This window comes from Pholcus phalangioides, unplaced genomic scaffold (genome assembly GCF_987345545.1).
Source record: "Pholcus phalangioides strain wild (caught in Gottingen) unplaced genomic scaffold, Ppha-v1.0 ptg000008l_1, whole genome shotgun sequence".
Classification (NCBI taxonomy): domain Eukaryota; kingdom Metazoa; phylum Arthropoda; class Arachnida; order Araneae; family Pholcidae; genus Pholcus; species Pholcus phalangioides.
The window spans coordinates 41,934,870-41,960,504 of record NW_028301601.1 but is presented as its reverse complement, the minus strand read 5'-3'; the positions used below and the strand labels follow the sequence as shown (position 1 = coordinate 41,960,504).

The 25,635-nt window shown below is 37.0% G+C and overlaps 1 protein-coding gene across 1 annotated transcript in view; it reads right to left on the bottom strand.

Moving 5' to 3' along the window:
* Positions 1 to 15,713: 15,713 nt before the first annotated feature.
* The window catches only part of mGluR (metabotropic Glutamate Receptor), a 375,829-nt gene continuing 365,907 nt past the window's right edge, over positions 15,714 to 25,635 (bottom strand). The window contains exon 7 of the mRNA XM_089234664.1: positions 15,714 to 16,320. Coding sequence (XP_089090790.1) covers positions 16,314 to 16,320 — 7 coding nt within the window. The 3' untranslated portion in view covers positions 15,714 to 16,313. The remainder of the gene's footprint in view (positions 16,321 to 25,635) is intronic.

Below are 25,635 nucleotides of genomic sequence, written 5' to 3'. Positions count from 1 at the left end.
GGATTTACCCACATGTTTCCTCATTCGTAAAACGTTCTGGGTGCAGCTGTGAATCTGATAATATCGGGGTGGTCGCCTTTGATGGCGAACTTGAGATGTCGATTAAAAGAAAGTCATTGGCTGATTCACGATTATTCGCCCAATCTCGAACCCGTTGTTGAGTCTAAAAATGAAACATTTGGGGGAAAAAAAAACCTTTTATTTTAAAAATAGATAAATTTAAAGAATAATTTTGCTATTTTTTGAGTTTTCCTACAAAAAAAAATTTCAATTTTAGTGATGAGGATTATATAGACAACCGAAGAAAAAACTTTTATTTTGTTTTATTTTTTTATGTCCTCCTAGTATCACAAAACAGTTTGTGAAACTATGACGTTGAAATTGGATAAATCGTGTCGATCAAAAGACGTCTCGCACTTCGATAGTATGTTTAAAATGTTGATACTAATAGGAAAGCAATATTTTGTAGCATCGATTTTATTTTTCTATTGAGCATAAAAAATAGTTTAAACAAAATAATTGAAGAATTGTGTCAGGAATATTATGTTTATTACAACTGACTACATTCGAGACACTTTTAAAAATAGAGCAGTCTGTACAAAACGTATGTTTTTAACTATAATTCAGAGATATTTTTTAGCTGTTACACATTATTTCATCGAAATTAGCTTATTTTTATACTTACGCTGAACATTTTACACTGAAAAACTAATGTATATAGTCATTTTTATACACTACGGGGCTATAGCAGTTGTCAATTCAATGAATTAGAAGTTCTAAGATATTATAAATATTTTCGGAAATATGTTAATTTTTATGAAACAATACATGAAGTTTCAAAGAAAAGAAATTCAATATTTTATATTTAAACACTTGTAAAATACAACTGAGTATATAGCCAGTTCATTGCAGTTAGTATCACCTGAAAACCACGACTAAAAAATTTCATTAAAATATCGAACATACTTTTGAGAAGATGAGTTTTGCACGCAGTGAAGTAACGAAAAACACGAATCTTCATGAACACGTTTAAAAATTAATTGAGACCTATACTCTGGTTGAATTGACTCAGCTAGAATTTTTTTCATCACTTCATATGTATAAGAATAAAATAGTTGTGTATTTCTATGAAAAAAAAAAAAAAAGAATCGCTAATTTCCATGATATTCGTCATTTGAAGATAGTCACAACCTTAAGTTCACATCGAGAAACGTTCATAACGTTATATAGATCGCTAATAAATGAGAGATGCACATCACACACTCCTTATTTTTACCTTTAAAATCGAAAACGATGTTAACTCTGTTGGATAATTTTAACCGCTTGATGGGCGCACATATTTAAAATGCAGGTTAAACACAACCCGATAAAACCGACACCACCGATAATTCTTTTCATACTCTTTTAAATTTTCAAGACAAGAGAGGACGGAACTTTTTATAATTAAAGACTAATACAATGTTGTTAGAAAGAAAGTCAAAATTAACAGGAGAACCATATAAAACAATTGTTTTATTTCACAGTAAGAATCGATAAAACGGAATAAATTGAAAACTATATCAATTTTCCTTTTTTTTCTTCGTTAATGAATTTCCCTCCTCAGGAGACCTTTTCATAGATGACTGGGCATTCCCTTCCAAGGTATCACATATCTCATGTTATGCTCTCATTCTATGCTCATTTCAAACTGAGCGAAGTCATTAAGTAAATCACACTCATGCTGCATATTGTAGAAAAGCCTAGAAAAATTCAGCTGAAATGTGAAGAAGAAAATCGCTGTCAAATTGAGGTGAGTATCCCGACACGCTCTCGCTGTTTAAACTCCCAATGACAAGTAACGCGGATAAAAAATGAATACGTACGGAAAATCGTGACGTGGAATACAACAATTTCAATTAGAGTGAAATTGATTCGAAGTATATTTTTGATAACAAAGTTGCTGTCTTTTGAAAATGTCACTATCTTCATAAATCCGTAATTGTAATAGTTCAACCTCTCATAAGAAAGTCGCAAGCAGACGTGAAAAAAATTCTTCACCTCCATTCTTCAATTGGCATATATGAAGTAGTTGCATATCACACGACACCTGCGAGAACACTATGTATCGATCACATATTCAGAGACCCTCGCGAAGAATGGTAATGAAAATTTTTACAACGTTGAACCTCAGCGTGAAGAAAATTCCTCTTCCGTGCGTCATTCAGATCACTGTATAGACTTTTTTCCCCTTCACATCTCTGCTTCTACACTCCACAAACCAATATAGCACACATTTTTTTAAATTAATTTTTTTTTCTGTTTAAAACATTTTTGTTTTTTCAATTTTTTAATATTTTAAACTCTTCCCCAGATCTAGTTCTTACATTTTAACCACTCCCGGAACGCTAAAACTTTAGCTAAAGCACAATGGCCCTGCTGCTTTGGGTGATATGAACATGAAACCAGACTTTTCGAAACATTCATCGGGGAATCCAATAGTATATAGGATGGAAGACCGAATTGTCGCTGCAAAATTTTCGCTTTTTCTTCGAATTTCACGAAAATCGTATGATAATTTTCATTTATTCGGACCAAGTCTGCTACAACCATCTCGTACGGGTTAAAACCCAAGTACCACCCAAGTTTGCGTATGTTTCCATACACCCATGAAACCTGGGAGAATTCTCCATCACTTAAATCGTGAACACTAAATGATGCCTTATAAATGTTATGATATGTCTCATCTGTTTCCAAGTTAGAAAAACTTTATTCCTTAACAATAAATTCTCGCGATCTTAACCTATAACACTCAACATCTGACACGCATGCCACAGCAAACAGGAAGAAATTTACTTACTCATAGAGTGTAGAAACAGAGATGGAAAATCTAAATACACTAGCTGGAATCGAACGAAAGAAACAAGGTGATTACAGTTTATTACACACTCGATCAAATATACTTAGATTAGGCTAAGCTGACGAGTTCCGCTTGTATAGAATTATGCTAAAATATCAAACTTCAACTAATTTGGGGGGGGGGGGGGTGTTATGCCGCCATTGTAGCCGTAGTTAACATTTCAACCCTAAGTGGCTAAGAATAGAGGCATTAGTTAGTCAGTCACACGAGTGTTTGTCCATCCTTACGTCTCTTTTTTGATTCATATACCAATGTGTGTGATAATCAAGTGAAACCAACAGATCCGTAATATGCAACCCCTGATACGAGTTCATGAAGTGAGGGGTGCTAAACTGAGATAGTTGTAAATAGTCAAAAAAGTGGGTGATAAGAGGATCGAATGATAAGAGTGAGTTGTTATCTCGAACGTACTCATGCAAACTCATGCAACCTTCTCCTCAGATTCCATCACACATGATGTGTAGTATGTGTAGAGACAGATACATAAGCTCACTGCGAACAACCGAGAGTGCGTGATGAATTAAGTTACAAGTGTTTTTACAGAGGGGAAGGCTGGTGCGTCAATACCAAATCATTACCCCATGATAATGATAATCAGAAGAAAAAAAAAATAGTAAGAATTGTAATCGAAATCACATCAGACACTAATCAACAGTGGACACTTTTAATCGCAATATGATAGAGCACAACTTTTTTTTATTGCAATAAAAAAAGTTAAGTAAATGAAACCAAGGAAGCAAAAAAATAAATAAATAAATCTCTCTTCACACCAATTCCTTATACACTGTATTGCCTTCGCCTCATATACACGCAAGCTAGCAAAAAAAAAAAAGGAATTCATTAAAATTCATACAATGCATTACGTCTCCATCAATCAATCAAATGATTGATCTACGTACACCTTTCAACGTTGTTTCACACAAAGAAAAGTAAAAAAAAAATCAGTTTCCTACGAACAAACTCTAGCTGTGGGGGAAAAAAAAGAATCAGCATGCATCCCTCTCTCAATTTTACTCTGCTGAATTTTGCTGAAATCACCGTTCTTTCAAAAACTTACAAATTTTACGCTAAATTCCCGAATTTTACGTAGCATTATTTTCAAATTTTTGTTAAATGTTTTGTTTGTCAAATTTTTGTTCAGCGACGTTGTACCATTAGTGCTTCTCAACGCGGAAGCCAATGGCGGAGGGGGGGCGACACCAACTAACAATCAAAGAACGGTTCTTTGATTGTTAGTTGGTGTCGCCCCCCCTCCGCCATTGGCTTCCGCGTTGAGAAGCACTAATGGTACAACGTCGCTGAACAAAAATTTGACAAACAAAACATTTAACAAAAATTTGAAAATAATGCTACGTAAAATTCGGGAATTTAGCGTAAAATTTGTAAGTTTTTGAAAGAACGGTGATTTCAGCAAAATTCAGCAGAGTAAAATTGAGAGAGGGATGCATGCTGATTCTTTTTTTTCCCCCACAGCTAGAGTTTGTTCGTAGGAAACTGATTTTTTTTTTACTTTTCTTTGTGTGAAACAACGTTGAAAGGTGTACGTAGATCAATCATTTGATTGATTGATGGAGACGTAATGCATTGTATGAATTTTAATGAATTCCTTTTTTTTTTTTTGCTAGCTTGCGTGTATATGAGGCGAAGGCAATACAGTGTATAAGGAATTGGTGTGAAGAGAGATTTATTTATTTATTTTTTTGCTTCCTTGGTTTCATTTACTTAACTTTTTTTATTGCAATAAAAAAAAGTTGTGCTCTATCATATTGCGATTAAAAGTGTCCACTGTTGATTAGTGTCTGATGTGATTTCGATTACAATTCTTACTATTTTTTTTTTCTTCTGATTATCATTATCATGGGGTAATGATTTGGTATTGACGCACCAGCCTTCCCCTCTGTAAAAACACTTGTAACTTAATTCATCACGCACTCTCGGTTGTTCGCAGTGAGCTTATGTATCTGTCTCTACACATACTACACATCATGTGTGATGGAATCTGAGGAGAAGGTTGCATGAGTTTGCATGAGTACGTTCGAGATAACAACTCACTCTTATCATTCGATCCTCTTATCACCCACTTTTTTGACTATTTACAACTATCTCAGTTTAGCACCCCTCACTTCATGAACTCGTATCAGGGGTTGCATATTACGGATCTGTTGGTTTCACTTGATTATCACACACATTGGTATATGAATCAAAAAAGAGACGTAAGGATGGACAAACACTCGTGTGACTGACTAACTAATGCCTCTATTCTTAGCCACTTAGGGTTGAAATGTTAACTACGGCTACAATGGCGGCATAACACCCCCCCCCCCCCAAATTAGTTGAAGTTTGATATTTTAGCATAATTCTATACAAGCGGAACTCGTCAGCTTAGCCTAATCTAAGTATATTTGATCGAGTGTGTAATAAACTGTAATCACCTTGTTTCTTTCGTTCGATTCCAGCTAGTGTATTTAGATTTTCCATCTCTGTTTCTACACTCTATGAGTAAGTAAATTTCTTCCTGTTTGCTGTGGCATGCGTGTCAGATGTTGAGTGTTATAGGTTAAGATCGCGAGAATTTATTGTTAAGGAATAAAGTTTTTCTAACTTGGAAACAGATGAGACATATCATAACATTTATAAGGCATCATTTAGTGTTCACGATTTAAGTGATGGAGAATTCTCCCAGGTTTCATGGGTGTATGGAAACATACGCAAACTTGGGTGGTACTTGGGTTTTAACCCGTACGAGATGGTTGTAGCAGACTTGGTCCGAATAAATGAAAATTATCATACGATTTTCGTGAAATTCGAAGAAAAAGCGAAAATTTTGCAGCGACAATTCGGTCTTCCATCCTATATACTATTGGATTCCCCGATGAATGTTTCGAAAAGTCTGGTTTCATGTTCATATCACCCAAAGCAGCAGGGCCATTGTGCTTTAGCTAAAGTTTTAGCGTTCCGGGAGTGGTTAAAATGTAAGAACTAGATCTGGGGAAGAGTTTAAAATATTAAAAAATTGAAAAAACAAAAATGTTTTAAACAGAAAAAAAAATTAATTTAAAAAAATGTGTGCTATATTGGTTTGTGGAGTGTAGAAGCAGAGATGTGAAGGGGAAAAAAGTCTATACAGTGATCTGAATGACGCACGGAAGAGGAATTTTCTTCACGCTGAGGTTCAACGTTGTAAAAATTTTCATTACCATTCTTCGCGAGGGTCTCTGAATATGTGATCGATACATAGTGTTCTCGCAGGTGTCGTGTGATATGCAACTACTTCATATATGCCAATTGAAGAATGGAGGTGAAGAATTTTTTTCACGTCTGCTTGCGACTTTCTTATGAGAGGTTGAACTATTACAATTACGGATTTATGAAGATAGTGACATTTTCAAAAGACAGCAACTTTGTTATCAAAAATATACTTCGAATCAATTTCACTCTAATTGAAATTGTTGTATTCCACGTCACGATTTTCCGTACGTATTCATTTTTTATCCGCGTTACTTGTCATTGGGAGTTTAAACAGCGAGAGCGTGTCGGGATACTCACCTCAATTTGACAGCGATTTTCTTCTTCACATTTCAGCTGAATTTTTCTAGGCTTTTCTACAATATGCAGCATGAGTGTGATTTACTTAATGACTTCGCTCAGTTTGAAATGAGCATAGAATGAGAGCATAACATGAGATATGTGATACCTTGGAAGGGAATGCCCAGTCATCTATGAAAAGGTCTCCTGAGGAGGGAAATTCATTAACGAAGAAAAAAAAGGAAAATTGATATAGTTTTCAATTTATTCCGTTTTATCGATTCTTACTGTGAAATAAAACAATTGTTTTATATGGTTCTCCTGTTAATTTTGACTTTCTTTCTAACAACATTGTATTAGTCTTTAATTATAAAAAGTTCCGTCCTCTCTTGTCTTGAAAATTTAAAAGAGTATGAAAAGAATTATCGGTGGTGTCGGTTTTATCGGGTTGTGTTTAACCTGCATTTTAAATATGTACGCCCATCAAGCGGTTAAAATTATCCAACAGAGTTAACATCGTTTTCGATTTTAAAGGTAAAAATAAGGAGTGTGTGATGTGCATCTCTCATTTATTAGCGATCTATATAACGTTATGAACGTTTCTCGATGTGAACTTAAGGTTGTGACTATCTTCAAATGACGAATATCATGGAAATTAGCGATTCTTTTTTTTTTTTTTTCATAGAAATACACAACTATTTTATTCTTATACATATGAAGTGATGAAAAAAATTCTAGCTGAGTCAATTCAACCAGAGTATAGGTCTCAATTAATTTTTAAACGTGTTCATGAAGATTCGTGTTTTTCGTTACTTCACTGCGTGCAAAACTCATCTTCTCAAAAGTATGTTCGATATTTTAATGAAATTTTTTAGTCGTGGTTTTCAGGTGATACTAACTGCAATGAACTGGCTATATACTCAGTTGTATTTTACAAGTGTTTAAATATAAAATATTGAATTTCTTTTCTTTGAAACTTCATGTATTGTTTCATAAAAATTAACATATTTCCGAAAATATTTATAATATCTTAGAACTTCTAATTCATTGAATTGACAACTGCTATAGCCCCGTAGTGTATAAAAATGACTATATACATTAGTTTTTCAGTGTAAAATGTTCAGCGTAAGTATAAAAATAAGCTAATTTCGATGAAATAATGTGTAACAGCTAAAAAATATCTCTGAATTATAGTTAAAAACATACGTTTTGTACAGACTGCTCTATTTTTAAAAGTGTCTCGAATGTAGTCAGTTGTAATAAACATAATATTCCTGACACAATTCTTCAATTATTTTGTTTAAACTATTTTTTATGCTCAATAGAAAAATAAAATCGATGCTACAAAATATTGCTTTCCTATTAGTATCAACATTTTAAACATACTATCGAAGTGCGAGACGTCTTTTGATCGACACGATTTATCCAATTTCAACGTCATAGTTTCACAAACTGTTTTGTGATACTAGGAGGACATAAAAAAATAAAACAAAATAAAAGTTTTTTCTTCGGTTGTCTATATAATCCTCATCACTAAAATTGAAATTTTTTTTTGTAGGAAAACTCAAAAAATAGCAAAATTATTCTTTAAATTTATCTATTTTTAAAATAAAAGGTTTTTTTTTCCCCCAAATGTTTCATTTTTAGACTCAACAACGGGTTCGAGATTGGGCGAATAATCGTGAATCAGCCAATGACTTTCTTTTAATCGACATCTCAAGTTCGCCATCAAAGGCGACCACCCCGATATTATCAGATTCACAGCTGCACCCAGAACGTTTTACGAATGAGGAAACATGTGGGTAAATCCAAATGGAGATCCAGTAATGAATCGCGGTGATGATAATGCTGAGTTGGGTGGGAGATGATACGATTCAAAGAAATTATCTAGAATAATCAATAAAAATAAATATATGTTAAAAGTATTTCAAAGCCTCTTGGTATTACTATATTTTTGATTTTATTGTTTCTATAGCATCTTCTTCTTCGCTGTTATTTTTTCCCGATGTTGACAAATGCGTAAGTTTGCAGGTAAAAGATTGAAGCTAGTACTAAACACTGTAAGCTAACTCTTTTGCATGCTCTCAATAAACGATGAATGAGTATCCACCATGGTAAGTGATTCTTGACTCTTCGTTGAAAGATGACCTTTAATTTTTTTTTGTTACTTCAGGAAATCATATACATTCGGATAAAATATTTTGTCTTATCACACTATTTGACTGTGAGATCACTAAAACGTCGCGGGGGTTTCTTCAAGATTAACAAATGCATGTGAAAAATATATATTATTTTTTATGAAAGCAAAAAGTGTCTACCTGTTGGTTGACTGTTAAGAAAGAATGAACTATAGCGATCAAGAGTGTTTTTGCGCTAGTTCGATTTCTCTTTGACCTCTTCTCGTACTAAGTGTGATATCTCGGTAGATGGAAGAATTGTATTGGAGCTTTCCCTCCTTCTTTCGCAATTTATAGTTTTTCCAACAAAAATTAACTTTATGTTACTGTACCCAGAACATTAGAGAGGATGTCATTGGAAAAAATAGTAGAAGAGTTAGCGTAAAAGAAAAAATCAAGCTAAAGTGATGAACACAAGTTCTACATTACCGTTGCTATAGTCGGAAGTTTAAAAGAAGTTATGATTTCGTAGGGGAAAAAATATCTAGTTGTCGTGGATGCGCCATGGGCTATCAGCTGGGCACGCAGTTGCTTGATAACTTAACATTATTACAAATATTACGATCATGCCTTGACTTTCATGACATCGCTGAAATTCTAGTGGAAAATCATAACGCCACGGAGAATTATTTGATTAATTATGAAAATTTGAAATGTATGATTGAAGAAAATTATTTAAAATATTGAATAATTGAAAACTTGATTTGTAAAAAAGACTTTGCAATTCATTTGTAGTAACTCTTTTATTTTACAGCTCGGAAAATTTTCTCAGATAAGTAAACGAACTCGTATTTCAAGAGAAGTTACACGATGGTAAAAAACATGTCAGAATGAAAAGTTTTCCAAACGATAATTTAACGACGCGTAAACGATAATTCAAGAACGACCCCTGTGAAAAAAAAATATTTCAGAATAATGACCTGACGACGTCATGGGCATGAAATTTAAAAAAAAAAGAAAAAAGGTATAGAACATTAGGGACGGATGTGAGGTCAGAGTTGTGACGAATTTCACAAAAAAAAAAAAAAATTTCCAAACGATACAACCCCTCTTTGAAAAATACCCCATCACGGAGTGTTGTGATATCATGGTATTAGTGAAAACGTTAATTTGGAAGGACGTATACAAAAATATAAAGTGGTGATTATATATATATATATTACTATTCAAATATTTTGTTGCGTAAGATTTAAAGTCTTTTTACATGCATTTTTACTAGCTGATTTATGAACGAGTCCCCTCTTGTGAAAAATCGCATTATTTGGTTGAAAGTCAGATTTGAACATGGGGATAAAAAAAAAATTCCAAACGATAATTTAGGAATTGCACCCTCTTTGAAAAAAAAAAAATCTCATCACTTGAGATAGAAATAAGAAATTCCAAAAGATAATTTAATATATGACGAGCCCTTTTAGAATAACAACTTGGAACCTTAGAAAATGTGACATAAAAAATTTAATTTAGGAAAGATCCCTGACATTAACAATTTTAATTTATTAATGACCCCCAATAAAAACAGTAAAGCGCCATCTAGTGTCCCTCATTCTCTTATCGCGGGGCAGCAGCCTCCCTTATCGCGTGGCAGCAAAGGGCAGCAGGTGGGCAGCAAAGGGCAGCACCCATTGTCCCCGAACCGCTAATTTCCCCCTACTTGCCAAAGTATGTAACACCTCAGTGCTGAGAGAAATACAATGTTTAAAGACGCTTGAACAAGCGGTGTTTGAAAAAATCTGACTCTTTTTGCGAAAAACATTATATATGCAAAACATTAGCATATATAATGCCTTTCAGCTGTTTATATTAAAATACTGTAGAAATATTTCTAGATTCCAGGCAAAAACTCGAACACAGACACAATTTTAGATTTCAAATTCAATTCGAAACTTTTTTGTCAAATTTTCGTACACATGTCACTTTAAAAGCGAAGTAATTGGTACAAAATGAAGAGAAAAAAAAAACAGCCCAGATTATTTTTCTAAATACTATAGGCCAGAGAGATGACTTATCGCGGCTCGTAAAAAAAGTTTTTTATTTTCTAATATTTTTTTCTCAATACATCTACATAGCGGAAAGTTCGGATGGGCGGCATATATTTCCAGTAATACGTATTCAAAAATATGAGAGTGGAACGGAAGAAGGGTGGCGAAATTTGTACAGCCTACAGGCAGCAAAACCATAAATACACAGTGGCGGACGACGTTCGAGCACTTCCAGTACTTTGAGGCACGGGGGCCCGGGCAAACAGCAAAATGCTGTTTGCCCGGGTGGCAAAAATCCTAGCTACGGCCCTGTCAGAAGGTGCTCGAGCATCTCAGAACTGATTCAGAAATCAAAATTCCTCATGTAAAGCTTAAGACGAGTGCCCACACGGGCCTGAAACACTTTCCAAATGTCCCGGATCTATCATAATGATGAACGAAACAAAAAAGCATGATAAACAGTTAAAAGAAAAAAATTATGAAATTGCATTTTATTGCAGCTTCATATTATTTTAATTAATCATATTCTCATAGACATTAATGTGATGTATCAAATTTTTAAAATAAATTGAAGCACTGAACTAAAAACTTATGACGAGTCGAGAGTGAAAAGTGATCTTCCCCTTTTTCAAAAATAAAATAAAAATATAACAACCCCTTTTATAAGGATAAGATTTTATCTTTTCCCTTTATAGGATCATGTAGATTACCTGAAGACGCATTAAATGGTCATGGTGCTTAAATTTATTTAGTTATTAATATTTTAAAAGAATTCGATCCGGCAAAACACATGTTAAGTATAGGGAAAAGAGCGGTTTGTTTGGGCTTACTCGTCAGCCCATAGGGTTGCCACAACGGCTTCAATTTTCGTTCCTGTCACCTCCTGTTATTCTTTCCTCCATGGCGCTAACCCCTTGATGGGGGACTCCCTGCGGTAGCAATTTTTTCTGCGGTCATGTCCATTGCCACCGTGACGCCACCGTGAGTCACGGTGGCAATGTCATGTCGCTGTTTCTGTTGTACTCCTGCGTCAGAAAAGTTTTCTGACCATCCTTTGGTACTTTAGGCGAGTATCTTATCGACCTGGACTACCGCGCCCTTAAGTAAGTAAAACTTATGGAAAAAACTTCGATGCCTTATTGATTTAAGTTGCTTTAAGTTATTTTTAAAATTCAACTTTATTCTTTTTATTATCTAGAGAGAACGCAAATAAGTAATTTTTTTCCTTAGAATCAAATGCCGCTATAAATTTTTATTTTCAAGCATGTTGAAAATTCTTTTATAACGAAATTTCGTTATAGCCAAGGGATTTCTTCGGTCACTTGGAGTTCGTTATAACTAGATTCGACTATATTAAGATTTTGTAGTAAGCACAATGTTACTTGTACAGTTTTTAAAATTAGAAACTGGAAGCCCTACACCCCACTTTTATGTATCTTTCTTTTCCAAGCAATGCTAGAGAAAATTAATTTTTCAATGAATATTCCCCATTTTTTGTTTGGAATTTTTTTTATAATCTATTGCATGTATTACTGTGTTGGAACAGCATTTTCCTCGAATTCTCGGGAATTTTTCTCTGGATTTCGAGAACGGGAAATCGTAAAAAATGCCCGAGAACGGGCGGGCGGGAATTCTCGCCCGCAAACCCTTGGTAAGTATACATGTTTATTTCAATGTTATCTTCTATTTATTGATGTATTAATTGTTTCCAAGTGGGTTTTTTTTTGTTTTTGTTTACCCGTGTATCACTTGTTATCAGTAATGTGTTACAACTTTTTGTGTTACCAAATTTTTATCTCTTTTTCTTCGTTTTCTTCCAGCAGATATGTCACGTATAAAAACCGAAGAAAAGTTGGTTGACGTCCGTATCGACAGTATACAGATGAACTGTTGGAGAAATTGTTGACAGAGATCATGGAGAAGAAAATTTCTAGACGTGAGGCGCAAATGAGGTATGTCATTTATCGAAATTCCCTTTCATTCATGATCAAAAAGAGATGAAGCTGAGAGATCCTTATCTAGACGACTTAATAACACATGGAGGCAAACAGTTCTTTCTGGTGAAGAGCAAAAAGTAATTTGTGCTCACGTCATAGCCGTTGCGACGGTATGGGTTCCATATAAACTATAATTGCACTTCCTGGTCAACGCCTGTCTATCACGAGTGGGTAAAACGATTTCTATGTTTAAAGGCAAATGCCAGGAGAACAATCAGTAAAGCCGTTTTTAAATAGGCATAAAAACAAGTTGAGAGTGAGGATGTCACAAAGTGTTTCACGTTATCGAGCAGGAGTAAACAGAGCCACTGTCAACGAATATTTTGACGATCTTGAAAAGAATCTAGAACTTGATAGGATCTCCCCAGAATGAACCTGGCATTACGACGAAACAAATTTGACCGATGACCCTGGGGTAACACGAGTGATTGTGAGAAGACGGGCCACCCATAAATCATCAAAAACTCTACAAAAGCCTCAACTTCTATTATGATGGGGCTGGAGAGTTGGCCCCAATTGACGTCACATTCAAGGGTAAAAATGTGTACCCAGAATGGAGGGAAGGTGAACCACCTAGAACTCACTATAACATAATAAAGAGTGAGTGGTCTACATGGTCTTATTTGAAGACTGGTTCTAGCCCCCACTATTGCGGGGGGGGGGGGGGTAGAACCCTAAAATCCCCTTTGCGTACGCCGATGGGTACAAGATTGTGCCGCATGAAAATCATTCTCCCTCCCCTCCTATCAGACATAGATTTTTTTTCTAACACATCAATCAATAGGTGAGTTATGTTGGTGAAATGAGTAAAGCATTCAGAAAAATAAGTGCATAATTGAATGAGATACTCTTCAAAAACCTCAAAAAGTGTAACAAAGGTGTACCATTTTACAGTGCGTAATTGTAAATCAATCTGAACTGAAAAGGATATAGTGTTAAGGCGACGATCGGAGAGTCCCTGACAGGGTTACCAGATGGGAAAACTGAGAAAAGAGGACTTCCCGGTGACGTCACTTTTCCTAATTTCCTCAACAGATGGCGCCACAATACGGACAAATAACTCGCCATCAGAATGATTTCTCACAGCGGAACTAAACCGCTAAAAAAGCAAAAAGAAAAAAAAAAGGAGCAAATAACGACCCGTCTTCCCTATTTATAAAGAATTGTTTTGAGTCTGGTCAGTTTTATTACTTTGCCTGAAGCAAGACGAGATGTTTTTCTCTACCCTTGGAAGGTAGGTTCTCTACTGTTGCATTTTTACAGGAGGCAAATTTGCCACAGGAATCGGCATTGATTTTAGTTTGCTATTTTCTTTATTTCTGAATGTGGAAGAGGTAACCCTCCCCCCCCCCCCCCGCTACACACACACACACACACATACAGTTCAGTACAATGGAATTTCTAAAATGGATGTCGGAGGTTTTGGTCGTCCAGAGTTGTTCTTTGGACTTTTTCACATTATTCTGGAGTAAGCTTGGTTGTGGTTGGATTATAGCATCTGCCCTGCTTGGAGGCAACTTGGGGTTCTCGTACCCTTGGAATTTCAACGATGATAGATAAAAGGGGTAAAAATATTTGGAAGGAAAAAACAAAAGAAAAACATATATGTTTCTTAGTGGAAAAAAAAGAAAAATAATTCCGAATGCCTGAAAAGGAGGACAAAAAGACAAATTTTCTAAAACTTTGGAGGACGCTCGAAATGGTATCAAAAAGAAGTACGTCTGGTAACGCTACTTATCTACTTAAACAACTACTCTTATCTTGATATTTGGCACGATAGTTATTACAGAGAATTGGTGTGTGTTGCCATCCCATGTATGGCCTTAATATTCATATTGGCCATACATGGATAATCCATATTGGCCATACATTTAATAAAAGATTTTTTACAAAACTTGGAAAAAATGGAACCAATAATCTTATTGATTGCATTCACTCGAATGTAACCGGTAAGCTTATTGGTTGCATTATTTAAGTTTTATAAAAGAACTTTCATTTTTATTAACTTATAAAAGTTTGATAAGAGATTTTTCACAAAACTTAAAAAAACAACCAATAAGTTGTTTATAGTACAATTTTATTGTGTAAACCTGGCCTTAAACAATTTGGGCCTTATGTTGATAGTGCGTGCAGGGCCTGATTTCTGCATGGGCAATATGGGCATTTGACCAGAGCCCCATCAAGTCAACGTCAGTCCTAGAGTGTGTGTGTATATTTTCAAGTGTGCCGTCAGAAAAGGTGAAATCACTGCTGTTTAGAATCAGCTTGAAAGTGTGCGTACAGGTCTTAACTTTGCGCGAAATATGACTGGTCTAGTGTGTCTAGCATTCGCGTCACAGGGTGTTCGAACATAAAGTATATTTTTGCCGCTTCCCGTGACGTCTAATCGTTAAATTAAAGAAAACAATCAGGGTAGGGAACAGCAATTAACTATAGCAATAATACTTACGTGACATTTCACTCAAAGATGATAGATGAGTCACCCTGGGGTTTGAAGGAGTTCTAACATGCATCAATTTATCCAATATTTTGTGATGAAAAGAAAATCCCCCTATCCTTCCATATCATTTCGTTTTCTTTTTTTCTTTTTGAAAAATTGCTTGTTTGAATAGTCCGGATAGACATTCCACAGCTGGAGAGCGCAATTACTGATTTCCCCCTTACCGACAGTTCCTATTTGGTAATCGTGATCAGATTCGTGGAGTTTTCCCCAAAAAATTTAAAGCATGATTTTTATTTATCGCAATAACGATAAATGAAGAAATTATGTGAACACTTCACTTCGAATCAAAATCAAGTACCTTTGAACAATTGTTGAATTATTTAATCCCAATTTATAGTCCCCTGCTCTTTCCCATTCCCCATTGATCATATTTTGAGATCGGCCAATTTTTTTTGCGGAAAAACTTCGATACGTTTCGAGACTGTAAAACTTAGTTGTGTAAAATGCGTTTCATCTCCCATCGTTCTCTTTTCCACGCAATTTATTTTATTTTTAGTTTAAAAGATGTGTATGTATATTATATATATATATATACATACATTTTATCTTCATGGTATATTTTTATCAAAGAAAAATATTGTTTTTATAGTCATGAATTATGATCACAAAATACGATACATAAATTCACCACATGAATATGCAAAGTAAAACTATAATTAACAACAATGTAAAAGTTTCTCTAAAAATGCTCACGTCACACAGTTGTACTTGGGCTTTCTTTTCCAAGGAACCCTACTTTTCACTCTTTACAGTCGAAATGAAACGGAGGAAGAAAAAAAATAGTTTTTTTTCCATGGAAAAACGTATGTGTGTATTCAATTATTTACATCATTTGAACGGTTGAAATATTCAGTGACGTTGTAGATAGTGACAAACATCAATGATGGGAAGACCAATTTTAATGCAAAACATGTACGTGAAGTACGTGTGTTCGAATAGAGTAGTAGTGAATCTAAACTCAAACTCACTAAGCCCGCCGTAGACGAAGCAGCATCGCCCCGATCACGATTTGATGTAGTGTGCGCGAGTTCTACCAAAGCCTCCTAGATACTACTAGGAGGCTTTGGTTCTATCCGATGGATGCGAGGGAAAGTAAACAAGCGTTACTCGGAAAGTTTTTCTGGTGCTACTCGTTTGTTATGACGACTCCGATGGCTATGTGGCATCATTTCTTTTTACTGGCCGGCTGCTAGGGAATGAATATAGTGTTTCTCCTCGGGCACAAAATGAACAGTGTTAGGTTCTGCAAAGAAACGCAACATCAATTACTATAAGTACATATTTTCTGAATTTATATGCAATATATTCAATATACAATAATTTAAAGGATTCTAAATGACAAAGCCGTAGCGGGGAAATCTTCAGCTCTTTCCATTCAACTGACAAAATTCCATTCAACTTTCCATTGACATTATTAAACTTACAAAGGTTTTTAACAGCTGGCTGATGCGAAGATATATTTTTGGAAAGAGAGAAAATTCAACTGCCCCCGTGGGAATCGAACCCACGTCCTTTCACTTTCCTAATGAACGTAGTTCAGTGCACACGAGCTCTAAGGAAAGATTGAGATATTCGTTGCCTCTGTAGTCTAGTGGTCCAGGGCGTTCATCCGAAAAGGGAAAGGATGTGGGTTCGATTCCCCGCAGGGGCAGTAGAATTTTCTCTCTTTCCAAAAATGTATCTTCGCATCAGCCAGCTGTATGGATAGCGGAGAGTGACGTCATCCTCGGATGATTGAACTTGTCGTATTTTCACGAAATTTTTCCATCTCAACTCAAACGGGAGCATAATTTAAAATTGTTGGTTTTCATGAATTTTTTCGCATAGTCTTCACGCTCAGAACTTCATCATTTTTTTGAACGGCTGCCACAAAAACCGCTTATTGTCAAGATATTTTTTTTTTAATTTTTAAAAAATTTATTTGATTTTTAATGAATTTTTTCCCAACTCATGTATGCAATGTTAAGTCAATGAAAGCAGCTTCTCTTCCACGAGAGGGAAATTATCAGGAATGCGTCTTTACGGAGAAAAAAACATACAGGGAAAGAAAAATATTAGATACATTTGAAAGTGTTTAATAATTTTGATTGATTTAAAAAAAAATTCTTGGTAAAATAACAGTTATTAATTATTATTTATTACTAGTTATTTATTATTATTTACTATTATTATTTTGAACTCGCCTACACCTGAACTTGTTAAACAGTTATAATGTAGTGAAATTGATTTTCAAACAGTATGCCACGGAACCGTGAGTAAGGGGCAATAACAAGAGGAAGGGGTTTTCGTTCGTTTTTTAATTGCATCAAAAAAAAAATTAATCGCGCTCTTTCCTAGTGTAGTCTTAACGTATGGGCCCACCCGGACATGGCCCGGGGGTTTCACGCAGAGGTGGCCCTCATGATAATGAGATATCGTTCGAGTATAGGCGTACGCAGGATTTCCCGATTCAAAGTCTTATTTCACAGTATTAGACATCAGGGCCGCAACTAGATGCTTGGTCAGCCGGAGAATCATGCATTTTGGCGCCCCCTCATAATGTTGAAGGAGAGATTAAAGAGTGAAATTTGCGCCCCCCTCTAGTACAGCGCCCGGGGCACCAGTTCCGCCTGCACCCCCTAGTTGCGGCCCTGTTAGATATTATATTGTTTTACATATTTCTCGTTAACGTGAAGCTTTGTAACCACCTGCATTGCCCATACCCAGTCTACCCATGCGCTAGAACGGCCCTACTTACTGGGGCCTCCTCCTCGGAAAAATGTTTTACGGATCCGAATTCGAAGACCCCCACCCCGCCCCAAAAAGAAATTTCGGTGGATTTATAGAGCAAAAATTATAACCTCAGGGCCTAACCCCTATCACCAGAACCACAAACCTGTTCTTGCACCGTGCCGCTGAATTACTAAACCCGTCCCTGTCCCCGGACCATAGGCACTGCATCCTGGGTTGATGGTTGAGCCCCTCCCTAATAAATTGTGCGAGGGGGCTGAGCCCCCAATAATTAATAAATATATAATGCAACGTACCACTGCCCCTCCTGCATAAGGGCTAGAGTCCCGTACATGCGGGACTCTAGCCCTTATGCAGGAGGGGCAGTGGGACAAGAGATACCATCCGGCTCCATCAAAGTGTTGTTAAGTAAGTACCGAGTGCTTACAACACGATAATTGTATCACTTTGTGGCCTGCAGACTTAAAAAGTACACGCCTGGGTAACACGTATACGAAATCGAAATATCTTATATATAATTGTGAAAGTATGTCTGTCTGTTCCTTATACAAATCTGCAGTTTTAGGCCGATCGTCGCCAGATTTTGCATATATACCAAACAGGACCGGGATTGAACCGTAGGCTACTTTAAAAGTTCGTCAGAGCTGGGTAAATGCCCGAACTAGGCGAAAAACTGTCGGGCAACAATGGTTTTGGGGCCTCAACAATTACTTTCGGAACGTTTACTTTGGTTACCTTGGTTTCCAACAATGCGTTTCAGACGTGTATATATGCCTTTACAATGGTTTGTCACACCTTTAATTCTGCCATTATAACAGTTTATGCCTTTATAACGGTTTGTAACTTTTCCAATCCTCCCAGTAATTGAAGAAAACCTGGGAAGAGCACTGGGTATTTTTGCTAGCCTATATACAGGGTATCCTGTTAGTGCTAATGCGGCCTTCATCTCATCAACCGCCCATCGTAGAGGTATAGTTTCAAACTAAAAAATGCTTAAAAGGCGTTTGAATAATATTCGCTGCACAAGCTGGACGTATGACGTCGCTAACAACAGAGCACAACAACTACGACGACAAAATTGGGAATAAAAATGTTTAACGCCAGCTGATGAACTCAATACTTGCCTCAAATCATCAACACTCTGGCACGAAGTTAAAAAATTATCATTATCCACTAACATGCGAGTTCAACTGAAAAATGACTCAGCGCTGCTATCATTTTCATGTCAGTTGATCAAACTTGGCAATGAAAGAATTCCCGTAGAGACCCAAGCACTGGACTCATTACGTTCCCAAATGGATTTTGCCAGTTGTTAAACTCAGTTCAAGAACTTGCAGACAAAGTCTTCCCAAACATTGAACAAAATCGCCGAAACCATGAGTGGCTTTGTGGGAGAGCGATTCTGGCATCAAAAAATGACAGTGTGAACAAGATCAACGAAAAAATCCTAAAAATTATTCCAGGAGACTCCACATCTTACAAATCGGTTGACACTGTCACAGACACAGAGCAGACAGTTTGGATATTCTGGGTGTGGCACCACACAATTTGACCCTCAAAGTCGGAGCACCTATAATGCTTTTAAGAAATTTGGAGACACCGAGACTCTGCAATGGCAGCAGCTCTGCGTGAAGAAATTGCACAATTACATCATCGAACACCGATTCTAACTGGATGTGCCAAAGGAGAAGACGTCTTCATTCCACGTATCCCAATTATAACTGAAGAAATGTCATTAACTTTCAAGCGATTACAGTTCCCGATCCGTTTAGCTTTTGCCATGACAATCAACAAAGCGCAAGGTCAGTCGTTAGCAGTGACAGGTATCAACCTACTTGAGCCCTGTATTTCTCACGGACAGCTTTTCGTTGCCTGTTCGCGTGTTGGTAATCTCAAAAATTTGTACATCTACACACCAGATGGAAAAACAAAAAATATTGTGTATCCACAAGCGATTGCTTCAGGTTTTTAATTAAACTATTTAAAAATAAAAGTAATTTTTTCTTACTTGATGCAGAAATTTTTTTGATTAAGAATTAATAAGCTCTATATATGTATATAAATTTTTTACCGGGCGGGCAACGTCGCCGGGTATCAGCTATACTCTGTTCGTTCTAACTTGGGTCCTGAAGTAAATAAAAGCACGTGTGCGATGCCCAAAATGATTGGTTGAACCAATTTACCAATTTCACCTTTCTTACTGTGCAACACCGCCAAAAATATAGTCCTTCGTCGTTTATATTTATTCCATATTATCTCAAAGTTATCTGGAAGACGGGAAAAAATATTTTTTAAAGATCGGTCAAAGCGTTTTTGCTGCTATGTCTTCAGGGTGGGTATTGACAGGATACGCCTTTCTCACTCAAATATTACCGTCCCCTTTTTAAACGGAAGTTTCATTTCATTATTATTATTCTTATTCGCAAACAGATTTGATATACAATTGTATACGCTTCTTCAAGAGTTCTTGCAAGAAAAAGAGTTTTCTTCTTTATCGTTTGATGACATAAATGAAATGAAATATGCGTGTCTATCTTTTTTGCAGAGCCATTTGAAAATGCATTTCTTTGCAGCTGCTCTGGACTCCTATAAACAAAGTTTCTGTCAACAAGATTTTTTTTCTCATCCACACGCTGTGACGTACGCTGAAGGTGTGGGGGGGGGGGTCACTTATCGTTCGTGGTGAATATACGCATCAAAAGAATTCTCACTTCTGCTTGAGCAGCTTGTTGGGAAAAAGTAATATTGGTTTCGTCGAAGGCGGCGAGCCGAAGAAGTCTGAGGATTATCACGTAGACGTGAAGGTAACGTTTTGAAACTCTGGTTCGAAAGAGTAATGCTCATTTTTGATTCAGTTAGCCTCATTATGACAAACACTATAGATCCGGTGAGAAGGCCTGGCCTGGGGGCCCATTAAAGATCCCAGCCCAGGGGCTCCTGCTGCTGGATGTTAGGATCATGCTTCGCAACCTACGCACGGATAAAAAACCGAAATTGTCTTGACAAAAAACAGGATATCAACAACAGGTTGAAGTAAAGATTCGAAATAATGTGGATGACTCTTTCATCAAATTGGAACTTCTACAGCCCGTGAATTATTATGAAATATTTAATTATACAGACCCGCAAGAAAAAAAAAGGGGCAACACAACGGTAAGTTGTTCATAATTTGTTTCACGTTATAATTGGTAGCATATCCCACCCAGGAAAATCATATGGCGTAAATTAGCTCAGAAATAAAATTTTAAAATTCTGAAGAAAAAAAAGTAATAAGAAAAAATGATTATTTTTTTCTCACTATCTGCCGTAAAATAATAAACCACTCGCACAAGCTTTTGTAACGACCATGGCCCCACATCCTGCCGTAAGACCCCCCCCCGCTCCCCAGGCTGTGATCTTTGGCGGGCCCTCAGACCAACCTTTCAACAGCCCTTCTATATAGTAAACTTTTAGCGTAAAAAAATAAAAAAAATGACAAGAATTGTCGCGGGCAAAGTCTGGGCTGGAGCCCTGTCATCCCAACTCTTGAGGAGTGTGCCATGATAACGACAGAATACCTTATCGAATTTTTTTTTTTGGAGATATATACCTCTTTCTATTTAAATTAGTGTTATCAACAGTTTTTTTTTCAACAAAATTTGGAGAACAGTGAACAAAATTTCCAGGAAAATTCTTCATAATGAATTTACAATCTCGCGTTTGAGGAAAAAACGGACGTGTTCGGAACACGTAATGAAGGGGCGGGTAAAATTACAACCAATAGAGATAAAGGATGCGGAGTGATATCAAAAATTGGTACAACGGCTTATTTACATCAGGACCCAAGTTAGAGCGAACAGAGTATAGTCTATATATATAAAATTGATTTTCTATATGTCTGTCTGTGTGTATGTTCTCTATAAAAATCTACAATTTTAGACAAATCTACAATTTCAGATCGATCGTCGCCAAATTTTGCATATATACCAAATGGGACCCGACTTGAACGATAGGTTACTTTAAAATTTCGTCAGAACAGGGCAAGCGTCCCAAATGGGCAAAAAACTGTCGGGCAACAATGGTTTTTGGGCCTCAACAATCACTTTCCGAACGTTTACTTTGGTTACCGTGGTTCCCTAGCAATGCGTTTCAGACGTGTATATGCCTTTACAATGGTTTGTCACTTCTTTAATCCTGTTAGTATATGTATGATAGTTTATGCCATTATAATGGTTTTGCCACATTTTCAATACTCTCAGTAATGAGGCATTCTGAATAGACGTCATTATTATCATGAGCCTAGCTTTGAGGGTCAGGAAAAGGGTGATCCTCATAGAAATCAGTGTTAAAATTGCCGATTTTACTGCAGAAATGCTGAAATTGTGTGGGGGGTTTTCCACCACATCAATAATTTTAAAAATTGTATTGAATTCTCGATTTCTGAAATATATTGAGTTCGCTTAGAGATATACGAAGCCCAGGAGTTTAAATAGGAAGTAATTAATTAGCCGGACCTACTTGGGTCCGGCTAAGGAGTTGGATAAATGTCATGCAACAACATTTATTTCAACTTTTTATTTATATCTCCTCAAGCATGAAAATAAATGTCTCCGTATTGTCTTTTAATATTCAACTGCATAAATTCATATAGTTTAGGATATTTTAAAATTAATTATGGGCCCGTAAAAAGTACATCGACAAGATTCCACAGCTTTAATTAAGCATTTTTGAAAACTGAAACAGGCAGATGGATACCTTGAAGTTCACGGGGGGGGGGGCATCGAAATAGGTAGCGCCCCTTAAAAAGGGTAAAAAAATTCATTTCTACGTTTCTTTAAATCTAATTTGTTTATTTCATGAATCGCGCAGGAAGTCGCCATACTGGTTAACTTAGACACGGTTTGTATGTCCCTCAAAGAAAAAAGAGGTAGATATCACGTGATCTAAAAAGCCTTACTGAAGAAAACCCGGGCAGCGCCTAGTATTATGGCTAGTCTATATATATAAAATTGATTTTCTATGTATGTCTATCTGTCTGTGTGTGTGTGTGTTCTCTATACAAATCTACAATTTTAGATTGATCGTCGTCAAATTTTGCATATATACTAAATGGGACCCGACTTGAACGATAGGTTACTTTAAAATTTCGTCAGAGCGGGGCAAGTGCCCCAAATGGGCAAAAACATGGCGGGCAACAGTGGTTTTTGAACCTCAACAATCACTTTCCGAACGTTTACTTTGGTTACCGTGGTTCCTTAGCAATGAGTTTCAGACGTGTTTATGCCTTTACAATGGTTTGTCACTTCTCTAATCCTGTTAGTATATGTAGTATATGCATAATAGTTTATGCCTTTATAATGGTTTGCCACTTTTTAAATACTTCCAGTAATGAGGCTTTTTGAATAGACGTCATAATCATCGTCAGCATCGCTTTGAGGGTCAGGCAAAGGATGATCTCCATAGAAATCTGTGTTAAAATTGCTGATTTTACTGTAGGAATGCGGAAATTTAGAGTGTGGTGTTCTGTCACATCAATAATTTTAAAAATTGTATTGAATTCTCGATTTTTGAAATATTGAGTTCGCTTGGAGATATACGAAGCTCAGGAGATTAAACATAAAATAATTAGCCATACTTATATCTTGTTGGTGAGTGATGGAGGAGTTGAGAAAAATCATAGTTATGCCAGTTAAGTAAAATATTTATTACTATATCTACTTTATAATATAAAATCACAAACTCGAAAAGGGCCTGTTGCTAAGCAACCGAGTGACGGAAGTGGGTGAAGTTTTTGAGTGACGGAAATCTGTTACGTTTTTGTGTTATGGAAGTCGGTTACGATTTTGGGTCAAGTATTCATTTAACTCTAGCACATATTGGGACCCATTTGACCCATCGGGACCATGTTATGTGCATGTACCGAGACGCTCCCATATCCTACAGCAGGGCCCTTAGGCCGAATTTAGATGGCGAGCCCCCAAACCAGCTTTTCAGGGCCCCTCTGTGGTTAATTTATAGTGTGAAAAATCAAAAAGTGATAAGAATCGTTCTGGTCCTGTCAGCCCTGCCCTTGTGGGGGGGGGGGAGGGGGTGTGTCATGCCGAGAGTTTTCATGGCATTCGCACCGGGGGATGACCGACAAGCTTCCAAGTCGGGGCCCCATGTGTACAGGTTTCATTTTGGGGGGCCCTGGATGAATCTCATTCTTTTTTGTTGTAGAATTTGCAACAGCGGATGCCCGAGATAAAGCCAGTCTGGGCTCCACTAAAAGTATGCGAATTGGTGTCCCGGGTAATAGGTTGGAGGCCCTGGATTTTATTCGTTGGTAAAACGAATACAAATGAAAATTTTTCATCGCACTCGCAGTGGGGGATGACCGACAAGCTTCCAAATCGGGGGCCCCATGTTTACAGGTTTCATTTTGGGGGCCCTGGATGAATCTCATTATTTCCTGTTGTAGAATTTGCAATAGCGGATGCCCGAGATAAAGACAGTCTGGGGCCCCACTAAAAGTATGCGAATACAACGGGCAACTGATTGGGGCCCTAGCTTTTATTCATTGGTAAAACGAATACAAATGAAAATTTTTCATGGCACTCGCAGTGGGGGATGACCGACAAGCTTCCAAGTCGGGGCCCCATGTGTACAGGTTTCATTTTGGGGCCCCTGGATGAATCTCATTCTTTTCTGTTGTAGAATTTGCAACAGCGGAAGCCCGAGATAAAGCCAGTCTGGGGCCCCACTAAAAGTATGCGAATCGGTGTCCCGGGTAATAAGTTGGGGGGCCCTGGATTTTATTCGTTGGTAAAACGAATACAAATGAAAATGTTTCACGGCAATCGCAGAGGGGGATGACCGACATGCTTCCAAGTCGGGGGCCCCATGTTTACAGGTTTCATTTTGGGGGCCCTGAATGAATCTCATTATTTTCTGTTTCAGAATTTGCAGTAGCGGATGCCCGAGATAAAGACAGTCTGGGGCCCCACTAACAGTATGCGAATTGGTGTCCCGGGTAATTGGTAGGGGGCCCTGGATTTTTTTCGTTGGTAAAACGAACACAAATGAAAATTTTTCATGGCATTCTCACCGGGGGATAACCGACAAGCTTCCAAGTCGGGGCCCCATGTGTACAGGTTTCATTTTGGGGGGCCCTGGATGAATCTCATTCTTTTTTGTTGTAGAATTTGCAACAGCGGATGCCCGAGATAAAGCCAGTCTGGGCTCCACTAAAAGTATGCGAATTGGTGTCCCGGGTAATAGGTTGGAGGCCCTGGATTTTATTCGTTGGTAAAACGAATACAAATGAAAATTTTTCATCGCACTCGCAGTGGGGGATGACCGACAAGCTTCCAAATCGGGGGCCCCATGTTTACAGGTTTCATTTTGGGGCTCTGGATGAATCTGATTCTTTTTGTTTTTTAACATTATACAATTTGCAACAGCGGAAGACCGAGATAAATCCAGTCTGGATTCCCCACTAAAAATCTGCGTATTTTGTTCCCGCTACTGGATGTGGGGCCCTGGATTTTATTCGTTGCAAAATTGAAAAAAATTAAAAATTTTCGTGGCCCCTTACAGGGGTGTGTCCGACAAGCTTCCAGGTCAGTGCTCCATGGGAATGTTGATAGGTTCTAATTCGGGGCCCCTGGATGTATCTCATTGATTTTTGTTGTTTAACATTGTAAAATTTGCAACACATCGGTAGCCAGAGATATATCCCATGTGGGCCCCACTAAAATTCAGCGAATTGAATCTGGGGCCCCAGTTTCTGGGGGTGCTTGATGAATCTCATTTGTTTTTTGGTGCTTTATCATTATTTTTATTAAAATTCGCTTCTTCAGTAAGCTGG